Source organism: Hakea prostrata, chromosome 3 (genome assembly GCF_041222555.1).
Source record: "Hakea prostrata isolate BN-2017 chromosome 3, UWA_Hpros_2, whole genome shotgun sequence".
NCBI classification, from domain to species: Eukaryota; Viridiplantae; Streptophyta; class Magnoliopsida; order Proteales; family Proteaceae; genus Hakea; species Hakea prostrata.
Window position 1 is genome coordinate 24,270,252 of NC_142602.1, and position 14,511 is coordinate 24,284,762.

Genomic DNA, 14,511 nt, shown 5'->3' on the forward strand with positions numbered 1-14,511 from the left:
TTAACCAAAGACATTCAAGATGAGGTCCCCTGGTGTATGCTTTTTGCGGATGATATTGTGTTGATTGATGAGACCCAAGTGGGGATTAATACCAAATTAGAATCATGAAGAGTAGCTTTGGAATCAAAAGGCTTTAAACTTAGTAGATCGAAGGCAGAATATTTAGGTTGTAACTTTAGTCATGATCGGGCAGATGATGAGGTGGTGATACTTTACGATAAAGAGATTCCTCAGAGTGATTGTTTTAGGTACCTAGGTTCAATCATAAGTAAAAGAGGTGATTTAGAAGATGAGGTTTCCCAAAGAATTAAAATAGGGTGGATGAAGTGGAGAGGTGCGTCCGGGGTCTTGATGTGATCGGCGTATTCCATTAAAGCTTAAAGGAAAACTTTATAGGACCGTTGTTCGACCAGCTATGATGTATGGTGCAGAGTGTTGGGCTGTTAAAAAGAATCATATAGATAAACTCAGTGTAGCAGAAATGAGGATGCTAAGATGGATGAGTGGCAAAACTAGGTTGGATAAGATAAGAAACGATCATATTAGAGTTGGTCTGGGAGTTGCTCCCATAAGTGATAAACTTAGAGAAAGTCGTTTAAGGTGGCACGGCCACGTTCAACGGAGACCTATAAATGCTCCTGTACGGAGAAGTGATATAATCCATATTGAAGGAACTAGAAGAGCTAGGGGTAGACCTAAGATAACCTTAGGAGAAGTGGTGAGAAAGTGTTGAAATACAATGTTTGGCAGAATGGCTTATTGATCCATGATCTCAAGCCCTTTATTTATAATAAAGTGGAAAGTAGACTATTACAAGGAATAGAAGTTTACATGAATGCAAACTCTAATTTAATTCCTATACAAACTCTTATTAGACTCCTAATAGAATCCAACACTCCCCCTCAGTGAGGCATGGATATCACACATGTCCAACTGACCAAAAAGTATAAAACATCCGTCGGTAAACACAGCAATTTGATCTTCAAACTTATAGATTACGCTTGTCTACGGACTCCATTGATTTGTCCTCATCTTTACCGCAACTTATGCTCCAAGGAAGAACGCCCAAGTAAAGAAGTAGAATCTTCAAATGTTGAGAAGACTAAATTCGCACAAATTCGAGGGAAAAATATTTGGGGTAACAATAGCTAGGGTAAAATAGCCAAAGTGAAAGTTTTAATTTGTAGCAATGTTAGATCTTTAAAGGGAAAGTTTGCCAGGAGCAACCCAAAGGTAGGGGAAAATTTGTTAAGATAAGTGACAATCTCCAAAGGTAATAGAGATCAAGTTTGCAAAGGTCAAACGACAAGTCTTTGCAAGGTTAGATCTTGAAGGGAAGATGTCAAGTTAAGGGGCAAACTCCGGGTTAACAGAGATCAAGTTCGACGGCAAAAGATAGATCTATAGCAATGTTAGATCTCCAAAGTGGAAGATTGCGAAGGTAAGGGACAAACTCAAAGGGTAGAAGATTGCGAAGGTAAGGGACAAACTTTCAAAGGAGGAAGATTGCAAGGTAAGGGACAAACTTTCAAAGGAAACAAAGATCAAATCGCATAAGGAAGTCACATGAAAGGCTGAATTGTAGACATCTCAACTCCCCTCACGTGTAGCGTACACGGGGAAGATAATAACAAAGGAAATTCCAATGGGGAAACTGAAGAGGAAGAAATTGTAATGGTAAGATAAAGTATCGAAAACAAATCTGAGAAAATGACAAAATTTGAAAGGGGTGACCAAGCCTACGGTGCCACAATGAAGGTTTGATATTACCGAATGGACCGGATTAGAAGATGTAGTCAAACGAAGTAGATCCTCCAATCGGCTCGAGCATATAAAGTCCATACCACGACCAATCTCCTTCCCGGATCCCGAGAGCTAGGTAGGAGTTGGAGGGGTAGTAGAGGAAACGTGGTCGAGGCCCGCGGAGAAGACCGCAAATACGTCGCAGAGTAGCAAACTCCCCGCGAAAACCCGCTGCAGAGGTTGTGGTGGACGCCCGAAAGATTAGCCTTGTTTCCCCTGTCTTTGTGCTCGTTTTGCTCAAAATCAGCGGCCCCATGCGTCCAACAATCCGGTATGATATGGTTGGAGGGCCACACTGACAACTCCTAGCCGGATCAGATTTAGTGCGACAGACGAAAGCGATTCCCAAATAGGAGTATGAAGCATGACTAATGACGACTTCCTCACACCGAACAGAGCATAAGACGCAGGTAGGAAAGGGAGAACGACAAGACTGCACTCGACCGATCGACCACGTCAAACCGCAAGAAGTCATACTCGAATCTATCAATGTACTCATATGTCGCCACATCACGGATTAGTGGGGTGATAATCCCCATAAGATCCAACTCGCCAAAGAGATCGCAACGGCATAATAGTGGGCCACGTAGCCTGGGTAGTCTCACGAAGCTCTTGAGCTCAAAACCCGGCATCATTCCCCAACCGCCATATGTAGTAGCCCAGATTTGGGCAGATCAAGCAATAGGTAACCCCGGGCAAATTTGGATGCATGGAATTCAAAAGGAATGACATAATAAGAGAGTCGTGATATCCATTTATCCGAAACACCGGTAGTGGGTTGATAGTAGTGCCCGTAATGTATCCAACTAGTCCCTCGCAATAGTCGGGAAGGGACGAGACCGGATCAAGAATTGGCCGCAAATCACCGAAGAGAATGAAAAGTGAAAATATCGATCAGGGGGAGAGTATCACAATAGTTGTCATGTGACAAAATATCCGCAATAGTCTTCACCCTCAAAGTAAGAAAGTCGAGAATGCAATAGCCAAACAACCCAAACGGATCTACCCGAATGACAAATATGTCCTGAAAAACGGAAGCAAAAAATCTCGAACTATACAAAACATATAAGTCCCGAAGCAAAACCAAAAAACCCCAAAACGAATTCAAAACAAACAAAAATGAATTCAAAACGAATCAAAACAATCCAGCAAAACCAAAATAACCCTCAAACGAATTCAAAACAAATCAAAAAGAATTCAAAACAAACAAACCAAAGATCCGAGGCCCGCAAGGAGAACGCCAGCGAAGAACCAAGGAGAACCCAACGAAGGGATGACAACCAAGCACGGCCGGATGAAGAATCAATAAAAAGGAGCTAAAGCCGAGTGGGAGGGGAGGATTTTCCTTCTCCCCGGTATCAAACGGAGAGCGCTCTCTTTCGTTCGGGCGACCAAGAGGACGAAAACGCCAGAACGAAGATGGCGATGGGTTTGAAAAAAATCAGAAGAAGAAGAAGGTAGGTGTCCCAAACGAATTAGGCCGATGCCATGTTGAAATACAATGTTTGGTAGAATGGCTTTTGTCCCGATCTCAAGCCCTTTATTTATAATAAAGTGGAAGTAGACTATTACAGGATAGAAGTTTACTGAATGCAAACTCTAATTTATTCCTTACAAACTCTTATTAGACCCTGTCCGAGAAAGGATATGTATAGCTTAGGCCTTGTATCTAGCATGGCCTCTAACAGAACTGATTGGAGGGCAAGAATCCATGTAGCCGACCCCATTTAGTTGGGACAAGGCTTATTGTTGTTGTTGTTGTTGTTGTTGTTGTTGTTGAGTTTAGGAGTTCCTTACTCTTTTCCCAACGTATGCTATGATCATTTATGGAATTTTGGACACCACCTAAGATCTCAAAGACATGACTGTACTTGTGATATGGGTATGCAAGTACAATATGCAAATGTGTTCTATTCTAGAACTAAGCGCCATAGTTGTCAAGGTGTTGGCCAGGCAGTGCGTTGGTGTCCAGGTGCTTTGGTCAAATTGGACGCCTTGCCTGCCTAATAGGTGTCACCTTGTATTTTAACCCTTCACAAATCGTTGTTTTTCCTAGGTTCCATGACAACTATAAGTGCACGTGAGCATTCTTCTTTGATTGGGGATTCTTGACCTTGATATTTTCAATTGATGTTCTTCAATATTTCACTAATCGTTGCATGAATCATAATCCTTCAAGTCCTGCAAGTTTCAATGACTTTTCAGGCTTGGCTACTTAGATTGATATTTCACTTAGTCAAAATATTAGGATATTCGTGTGGTTGTTATCATCAAAACAATTATGTTAAGAGGAGCATCTCCCGACAGGATCTGTACTAGGCTTGTAATGTCCTTCAAGATGCACCACATCTATTTCTCCTTTGGCTTAGGGGTGCAACTTGGGCTGGGCTGGACTGATAGAGGCTGGGGCAGCCTTACTCTAGTTCGATTTGGAGCCTGAATGCATCCCCTAGCTTTACTGGATTTTTAGTTTTGCTTTGGATACCTGTTAAGTTATGCAGTTCAAATTACACTGAATGTCTGTTATATGCCTTTGTAGGTTCCAATACCAGAAGAGCCCGACTCAGATGATTCAAGTGTGCTGCAGAACTGGAAATGGAGCATGAGAAAAGCAAAGAAGATTAACCGAGAGTTGCATGCACAACGATGTGATATAGAACTTAAGCTTGCTGTAAGATTTGCTGCTTTTAGAAATTATAAATAAATGCATTTTTACATGTATTTCTTCCTTTTTCTTTTTTAGTATGTTTTGGGAGAAGGTCAGAGAACGAAGGGGGTGGGGGAGAGAGGATAGAAAACAAAGGGATCTTATTTCCCCATTTTGAATAAATGTTGAAGAACAACTTGTGAATATCCAGCTCAGCATTTACAATTTTATAGAAATAGATTCAAATGGACTGATATGCTGTGCTGCGCAAACTTATGTATTTACATCTTGAAACAGTTGGCGAATTTCAAAAACTGCAGATCCTTGAATTTTCTGTTAACTATGTCTAATGTTCTTTGTCAGTTACTCTAGGAAAACATGTGATTCAACTAATTTTTCTATCTCAGATGTCAAGTGGTAGTCAAATTCCTCTCCCCCCCCCCCCAAAGAAAAGATAAAAGGGAAGAGATCAATTATGGTCTTAATTCTTCACACACTCTGAGGGGCTTGCTTCCATGACGGCAAAAATGTGATGCAGGTTGGGTGGATTTATGGTTTCGCAACTATCAGAAGCTAATTTCAAAATAAACCTTTCATTTGTGGGTATAAGAGTTGAAGACAGTAAATTCTATAGCTACAGATCAGAAAAACTCATGTTTAAAAAGAAATCCTAAGACAGGAAAAGAAATGGAGTTCCAAACTGGCTATGTATTGGGAACAAATGAATCACGTAGTAAGATGTTTCACAATCTAGGATGCCTGAAATCCATTTCAGGCCTCCCAAAGCCATTGTCAGTGGAGTTTTATTAGTTCATGAATCTTGGATGAACACTGTTGACAAGGTAATTTCAGAGTTGAACGGAAGCTAGAACCTAGTGGTTGCTCTGAGAGATCCTTTTTTCTCATCCAGCCAGGGATGAGTGGATTATAATTTTGGAGCATGGTATTTAGATTGAAACCTAAAAATTGATTATGACATCAGAGCTAGAAGTATTAATCACATTTGTTCTGAAAAAAAACAAAAATCACTGGTATCTACAGTTTTAGAGGTATTACAGCAAAAAAACCCCAACATGACACCATAATTTTTTATTGGTCAACACAAAATTGAATACCAAAAGAAGAAATAGATAGAATGGGCCTTAGAAAAGGGGAAGAAGGGGGGGGGGTGTTACGGAGATAATGATAAAATGAGGAACCCAACCCCCAGGAGACGAGACAAAAGATTGCAGTAAGGAGAGGGGGAGACCCTGTTCGTTAGGGAATCACTGAGAGAGGCCTTAGATAACTTTGATGATTGGATTATCATTTGAACTTTGTAATTTGAAATGTTAACATGTGGAATACATTAGACTTGTTTGAATTTTGAACTTTAAGAGTTAATGTATGAGTATGCAATGGACCACTTTGAGGCTTTACTTCAGCGTAGTGTCTCCAACTTTGGTCCAATGTGGAACAGTGGAACTCACATTTACACTATTTTTGTAATAAATCTGAAATCACTAGTATGTTCAAAAGGGTTGGATTAGGCTGGAGAGCAAGCTTCAACCCCAAATAACCCCTAATACCCCTTGAATTAGCGCCTTGAGTTTGGTAAAAAAATCTGCTGAATCAGAAGGATCTTGCTTATTTCACTCTGTTGAGTTGGCAACGTAGACCTCCAAATCGAGATCTTGAACCATGGTTATGATGGACGATGTCGTTCTTGAACCAAACTAAGTTGTGCCGCATGAGCTCCGACGAGGTCACAAGTTGCTTTAGAATTGAATGGGCCTGAAGAAGATGCAGGCCAAACAACAATATCTCCCCTAGCACTATGCCTTCTGGGAGTGGAGGACAAGGCATTCCAGATAGTTGATGACAAAAAGGAAGTTGGAGGCAGGGGGCACGAATTCGTCTTATTGAATGATACATGCAACCAAGGCTTTTGAACCAGCATAATGGACGAGAGCATCCATGGTTGCAAATGGTCAAGCCAAAGGCAGGTGGAAGGCACTATCATCAAATTTGGCATGTGGTTGCCCTCATGAGGCATAAGCTTTAGAATCTTGCATCAGACTGAAGAAGAATTAGTGATAGGGGTAACATTTCCAAATAGGATTATCGCGAAGAGGTCCAGGGTAGCCCCACCAACCAAACACTTCCTTCTTAGCCACGACCTTCCCAGATCAGTTTGAGAATGTCAGTGGAATTAACACCTTCGATTCTTCTCAAGCCAAGACAGGGCAGGCCTTGGTGCAACAGTAATAGTTGCTTCTTTGTGACCAAGTGGTAGTGGATTCAAGTCTAGAACATCTTCTTAGGGAAAGCAGGGTAAGGCTGGGTTTCATCCTTCCCTGATCAGTTTGAGAATGTCAGTGGAATTAACGCCTTTGATTCTTCTCAAGCCAAGACAGGGCAGGCGTTGGTGCAACAGTAATAGTTGCTTCTTTGTGACCAAGTGGTTGTGGATTCAAGTCTACAACATCTTCTTAGGGAAAGCAGGGTAAGGCAGGGTACATTATGATCCTCCCTAGGCCCTACAATGGTAGGTGCCTTGTGCACTGGACACATCCTTTTCTTCTCAAGCCAAGAACCCTCATCCTTGGGAAACAGACAACAGCCTACCTGATAGGTTGGACAACTTAGAGGACTCAGATCCTTCCTTGAAGTGCACAATTTAGAGTATTTAGAAGGCACACATGAAGGACTCACAACTTAAATTGGTGGATGAAGGTAACATGAAAATACCCGACCAGTGAACGCAGGATTGAAGGACAATATGAATGGAGAGAAGGGATAGCCCTGGCGAGTTCCCACCGTAGAGGTGAAGAAACCAGCCAGACTATCATTAATAGACACTAAGAAGAATGGAAAAGAAATGTGCTGATAGATTCAATTGACCAGAATTGGAGGAAAGGCTATTTGGTAATCAAAAATCTTCATGAGCGCAGCAAGAGAGTAGGATTTTCTGTCGAAGCCTCTGAGAAGCTCATTTATTTACGTGTTAACTAGAATGTGGAAGTTGCCCTATTCAGCCGGTTGCTTTTTGGAGATTAATATTTTAAAAAGTTGCAAATTAACATTCCTTGGAGGATTACTCTCTTTATTCATGATTGCTGGTGGTAGGCAAACTTGTTAATGTCTGGTCTCTTATAGTTATGTCTGTTGTCCAGCTGACCAATTAGCTAGCCTTGGTTGAAGAATTCAAAGTCCCTGTTTGGCACCTAACCACACCCCCCCCCGGCGGGGGCCTCTCTTCTTCTGCCTCTGTTCGTTGATAGTACTGGTTGCAAGTTTCTGCATCATTTAAATTTCAATGAAAGGCACGTCTCTTCCCCCCCCCCAAAAAAAAAAAAAAAAAAAGTTTTCTTGGAGCTCTTGGGTTTTCTTCAAACCAAAAGCAAAAGGTAGGCATTTACTTTAATTGTATAGGAGTACCAATCAAATCTGATGTAGAGCATTTTTTACATAAAAAAATATATACTCCCTGGACTAAGGAGACTCGTATCAGATTCTTGTAAGGGTTTGGTTTCAGGGATGTATACTCAAATCATAGAACTAATAACACTTTAACACCAATTATTCCAAGGCTCTTGAACCTATTTTAACTCCACCATCTACTGGTAAACTACTAGACTAATGAGGCCCATAACTGACTACTGCAACTCAACCTCATCTCAATTAAATGGTATTGGCTCCGTGAATCCTTGCCTTCTAATTTTGGCTTCATACTTGATACAAGCCTTAAGTTATGAATGCTTCCTCACCAATTCTCCTAGGGTCATTTTAGGTCTGCTCCTGGCTCTTTTTTTTAGTTCCTTCAATCTGAATCAAGTCATTTTTCCATTCTGGAGAATCCAAAGGTCTCTGTTGAACATGGCCATGCCACCTCAGTCGACTTTCTAATAGTTTATCATGCGTTGGAGCTGCTCCCTAATAAGCCCTTTGTGATCTTCTTTACTTTATCTTTCCTAGTTTTCAAACATCCATCTCAACATTCTCATCTCTACTTCACTAAATTTATCTACATGATGCTCCTGAATTGCCCAACATTCTATAACATACATCAATGTCGATTTTATGACTATTCTGTAAAATTTCCTTTAAACCTGAAACTGACTAATCAGAAAAATAGGGTATAAAGAATAAGATCAAATGAAAAGAAAGCCAATGTATTGAATGGTGGCCTGTGAAGAAATAATTGAAAGGGGAGGGAGGATTGCTGAAACCAGCTATTATCCATGGCCTGACTTGCTTGTTCCTGTGCCGGTAAGTTGGGCCTTATTCAAGGCTACTCAAGTGACCAGCTTTATGTTTTGGTTGGCAGCAGCCACAAACTAGCCATGCGCACAATCATGAGTAACTTTTTCGTGATTTCAGTTTTCATTTAAACATTTGTGGTATATTCTTTTGGATTTTCTTTTCTACCATCAGTAATCCTGAAAAAGGTTGATTTTGAACCAGGTGGCTCGGAAAATGAAAGATGATGAAGGCTTTTATTATCCCCATAATCTAGACTTTCGAGGTCGTGCCTATCCTATGCATTCACATTTGAATCATCTAAGTTCTGATCTGTGCCGTGGAGTTCTTGAGTTCTCAGAAGGACGGCCACTTGGGAAATCTGGGTTGTACTGGTTGAAGATACATCTGGGAAATCTGTATGGTGGTGGTGTTGAAAAGCTTTCTTATGATGGGCGCTTAGCTTTTGTGGAGGACCATCTGGATGATATTTTTGATTCAGCAGATAAACCTGTTGAGGGTAATTGCTGGTGGCTAAATGCTGAAGATCCTTTCCAGTGCTTGGCAGCCTGTGTTAATCTGTCAGAGGCCTTAAGAAGCTCATCCCCACATACTGTCATTTCTCACCTGCCTATTCACCAAGTAAGTGATTTCAGAAACTGTAGGACCAAAAAGCTGTCACATTTTAGTTCAACACCCCCAGAACAATGGGGATGTGTGGATGATTTAAAGTTTGCCTTTCTATCCTCTAGTAATCAAGAAAGCCGCCTGTTTCACTGTAGCTGTGGTTCTTTTGGTAGTTAAACCTTTCAGTAAATAAGGGAAAACCTGTGTATCTGGCATCCCTTCTTTAATAGAAAATATCTATTCGAACTTCCTAAAAGCCATTATGAACCTAAATCCCAGCCTAAGCACCAATATTGAAAACAAAATATTATTTTTTTTTTATGAGAACTGAATCTTGAATTGACTGCACAAATAATAAGTTTTAGTTTGGTTGAGGTGATGAATGCTGGAGGCAACAAGAATGTGTATTGATGTAAACGGTTGAATAATCAAGAAAATATATTTATATAAAACTTACAAAGGTGTGAGGACACTGTTCTTAAGCACTATCATAGGAGCGTTGGAGAAATGCGCGTTTACTTATTAAAGAAGAGGTAGGGAGCTCCTCAGCCTTGAGTAAGCTACCTCAGTGTGGTTTTAACAGAACTAGTACTTATTTTATGCTATATGCTTTAATCGCAACCACTGGGGAGAGAGTCCCTACCTCCCCGTATTTCTATCCATAGTCCCAAAATCCCAATAATGTTCACCAATCCAAATGGACGATGCCTAAAAAATCCCTCCCTGTACATAGTCAAATTCCTAATGTATCCACCAATCCAAATGGACAGGACGTGTAAAAAATCCTGGGACTTTATCTGGCATTGGTTCAGGTTTCTAAGTAGCTTCCTGCATGCTGTACATCGTTTCAGACTTTCAGCTCTTGTATTATCCATACTTTCAACAAGAATGACTCTCCTGAGATACATTATCTACCGTCAAAATTCTCTCCTTTTCACAAACAAACATTTTTGAACTAATTGTCCTGATTGGTCAAACTAATGACTTGGGACCAGTTGACATGTGGTTGAGCCAGTTCAACCAGCAAGGACGTGAGTTGGTATAATTGAGGTTTTAACTACAGTGATAAGCTGTAAATGTTTTCTTCTCTGTGTTTCCAGCTGAAATTGTACGGGAGATATGACCCTCTCTGAGAGAATATATTCTAGAGCTAACCCTGCGTCTGCGTTGTTTGGTTTTGTTTCAAAGTATGTACAAATGATCTTTTTCTCTCAACCAAATTATCTGTTGTTTGCTAAGGGAAAAAATTATTAAACTGGAAATAATCAAATAAGTTCTAGGATTTTCATGGTAGATTGAAGTCTCTTTTAGTAAACTGCATTAGGATTTAGGACCAACTGGCAGACATTGACTTTGGTCCCATTAAGATTTAGTGTTCTACTTACAGTTGCACGGCCTACTAAGGCTTGTAGGTCAAAGACAAATAGTTTTTATTTTTTTGGATGAATAAATAATTTAAATTACGAAAAAAAAGGAAAACAAAGCGACCTTTAAGAGGAAGACCCAAGAGAAGAGCTAAGACCCTAGGAGACAACAATAAGTCTGTTCTTGGGGTATCATCAATCAGGGGGAGGGGAGAAATTACAAGTCTAGAAGAAACAACAAAGAAGATGGCATTCCAAATCATATCTTTGGAGCAGGATTTGGAAGTCCATCTTTGGAGATTACGCTCCCACCAAAGATGATGGACAGTGGCACAAAACACGAGCTTACCAACCTGGTCACAAATGGTAGTACTTGAAAAGTTTCTCAGAATCCAAGACAAGACCCTAGCAAAACTGAAGGAGCTAATCGAACAGGGCCAAATGGAAGATAGGGCTTTTTCCTAGATAGATCTGGAAAAGGGCAAGAAAAGAAGAGGTGGTCAAGGTCCTCCGAGCCATTCCAACAAAGAATACAACTTGGGTTTACAGGGATATGGCGGCCAGTTAGGAAGGATTGGGTGGGTAGGGCAAGGTTAAGGGCTGTCCAGAGGGTAAGGGAGTGTCGGGGAATGTGGCCTTTGAACCAAACCAGGGGAGGCCAAGGGGGTTTTGGGGTATAGGCACGGAGAAGGTTCCAGGCTGAATAGGTGGAGAAGGTTTTGGTAGGGGATGAAAGACAAATAGTTATCATCCTCAATGGGTCTTTTTTTTCCAGTTGTTTTTATTACACATTTCTGAAGGCCGAGAAACGTAGGATGGATTGGTTGTTGGTCTTCCAATGAAGTTTGGTTTTTCCTCATGTTTGGGGAATTGGGTGATTGTCATTTGATCTTCTCGCAACCCCTTCATGTTCATCATGTATGCTACATCACCACTTAAGAGTAGTTGTAGGTCTTTTAACGTTTGAGGTGGCATGACCACATTCAATGAAGGCCTTTAAGTACTCCTATATGGAGAAGTGATTTAATCCTGATCGTAGGAACTAGAAGAGCTAGGGGCAGACCTAGAATAACCTGAGGAGAAGTGGTGAGAAAGGATATGCATGGCTTAGGCCTTCTATCTGGTATGGCCTCAAATAGAGATGATTGGAAGGCAAGATCAGTGTAGCTGACCCCATTTAGTTGCGATAAAGCTTGTTGTTGTTGTTATGTCTTTGATGAGGTGTTATTTCATTTAATTTTTCCAATTGCTTCTGGTCATGCCTGTTCATCAATGGCTCATGCTATATGTATGTGTATTGACTGCATACCTGCTCTTTTACTTTTGAATTTTAATCTTACCTTAGTATTATACATTCACTGTATAAGTGATGTTTGTTAAAACTGATTATCTTGACTGGCTTGCACTCTAATAGGATGGATCATGCAATGGTTTGCAGCACTATGCAGCTCTGGGAAGAGATAGTGTAAGTTTATTAACACTATTGAGGCAGTATATCCATTTTTGTTTTATTGTCATACATATTATTGATATAATGTTTAAGAATGAGCATATTGGCATTCAAACTGTGTCAGTACCAAAAAAGGAAAGGAAAAAAAATAAACTGTAGGAGCTAGCTCTTTGTTTCCGTACTTGATACTACTTAGGGATGAAGATTTGCATATTCTTATCTTCCAGCCATCTTTACCTTGTAATCATGCTCTATTTACACTATATTGCTTCTTGCCTAGTCTTTTTTATTTGCTGATCCTTCTTGTTTTTCAATCTTTTCCTGCATTGGGTGGGTTTATATCTCAGTTGGAAGCTGCTGCAGTAAACTTAGTTGCTCGGGAGAAGCCTGCTGATGTATACTCAGAAATAGCATCTAGGTATGAGGTTATCCATGACTGAAAATCTTTCTGAAGAAAATGAATAGCTCTTTCTTATAATATCTTTAAACTTTGATGAGATGGTGGCAAGAACTATGGAAGTTTGCAAAATCTCAAATGCATCTCATCCCATCCAATGGATGAGCTTCATGTTATGCACTGTATAACTTTTTCGAAATACAATTCTGCACCATATATTTGTCTGTATATGCCATTGTACAAAAAATGGGAAACCCTGAGCCACCATTAGCATTTCCTCTTCAGTTATCTCCTGAGCCAATTCCTTGTCTGATTAGATTTTTTCTGTTTCAAAATCTGAAGTGAGACTAATGCTTCATGATCAACCTCCCAAGTCCCAAGCAATCAAATAAATTTCTAGCTATACACCTACCTTTATATTTTTAAATAAATCATAAACAACGGTGAGTTTTCCCTCGCTCGAACAACAAAACAAGACTGCTGTTGAACATTCTGTGTGTTGGATGACTGGTTCATTTTTTCTGCAGTTGACAGTACATCCCCTGATTGTTGTGCTAAGAATTTGGCTTTGCATGTATAAGCTTTTCTGCCACATGATTTTTCTCTCTTTTTATATATCCCATTTTATTAAGAAAGACCCTGAAGGTAATCTGTTGTCCAATCTTAAGGGTTTTTGACATCATGAAGATGGATTCAGAGAAGGATCCTGCAACTAACCGAACTGCTTTATTAGCTAAGATCTTAATTGATCAGGTCAGTTTTCCCTTCTAAAGTGTTGGTTTTGAATGCTTCATTCAGAAATGAGGATGTTGATTGGAAACTGCATTCAGTACCTGCTTTCAGAATTCAGCTGATGATTTCAAGTGTTTACTAGTTTTCAGGTGGATCGGAAATTGGTGAAGCAAACAGTGATGACTTCAGTATATGGCGTTACTTATGTTGGGGCACGTGAGCAGATTAAAAGAAGGCTGCAGGAGAAGGGTCATATCACTGATGATAGGCTGCTGTTTAGTGCATCTTGCTATGCTGCTAAAGTAGGTAACCTGAAATGTAAAATCAAGGATTTTAACTGGAGTCAGTACCTCATTTTACATAGTATTTGGTATAATAACATATTATTAATAACATTTCAAAATGACTCTGGAAGCCTTATCCCAGTTACTTGGCTTTCCCTCATGGGTCCGCATTTCTTCATAAGGCCATATCTGCCTGTAACTTGGAACCAATCATTCCCCACAACTTCGACCAGTATTCCCTTGTCCTTTTGGAACCTTCTGGTATGTACCATATGTCTCCTATTGGTCCATTTAGACTTTGTTGGCATATTGTAAATACAAGAAGACATGAGATTGTGTAATGTAAAAGTCGACCTCAAACTAGGGAAAATAAGCAAGTGAACGACTGCAGCCAGATCAACACAATAAAGGATGAACAGATTGAATAACTAAAAACTTTTATTGCCTTTCCCTGCTGTTTACATATGAAAGAACAAGAAGAAGAAGAAGAGGATTTAGAAGCTAGGGGGTAGGGATAGTAAGCCTCTTGCCTATAGCTATCTCAGCTGTTGATACTAGTCTTCCTCAGACCCAACACTTGCAACCAAGCAGCAGAAGTTCCCATTAATCAAAGTCATAATTCTCATACTGGTAGAACCTATTTATCGCTTGGCCCAAGCTTAACAAAATAGAAGTCTCAATAATATAAATTTAAGAACATAAGAAGAATATAAGTAAAATCTAAGTAACTAAGTAGAAGCTCTAAATCAGCTAAGCAACTAAGATGGAAACTCTCTCTAAATATAATTGCCATATTTAACTATAGAAACTATAAAAGTAGTGCTTACTGAAATTAGAAATTGCCTAAGATTCTATTGCAATGAAATAAAATATGCTCTCTAAAACTAAAAAGTAGAATCTAAACGATGACAGCATTAAGGTAGAATATTTCTCCACCTGATGGATCCACAATTTCTTCTATAAACCACCCCTCGCAATGCAAATGT

At 39.9% G+C, this 14,511-nt stretch overlaps 1 protein-coding gene across 2 annotated transcripts in view; it reads left to right on the forward strand.

Moving 5' to 3' along the window:
- Positions 1 to 14,511, forward strand: part of SCA3 (DNA/RNA polymerases superfamily protein) — a 42,185-nt gene that overhangs the window by 9,291 nt on the left and 18,383 nt on the right. For both annotated transcript variants that reach the window (XM_089149983.1, XM_089149984.1), the window contains 6 exons: positions 4,343 to 4,474; positions 8,897 to 9,313; positions 12,077 to 12,127; positions 12,460 to 12,530; positions 13,178 to 13,262; positions 13,391 to 13,543. In XM_089149983.1, the coding sequence (XP_089006109.1) occupies positions 4,343 to 4,474; positions 8,897 to 9,313; positions 12,077 to 12,127; positions 12,460 to 12,530; positions 13,178 to 13,262; positions 13,391 to 13,543 (909 nt within the window). The remainder of the gene's footprint in view (positions 1 to 4,342; positions 4,475 to 8,896; positions 9,314 to 12,076; positions 12,128 to 12,459; positions 12,531 to 13,177; positions 13,263 to 13,390; positions 13,544 to 14,511) is intronic.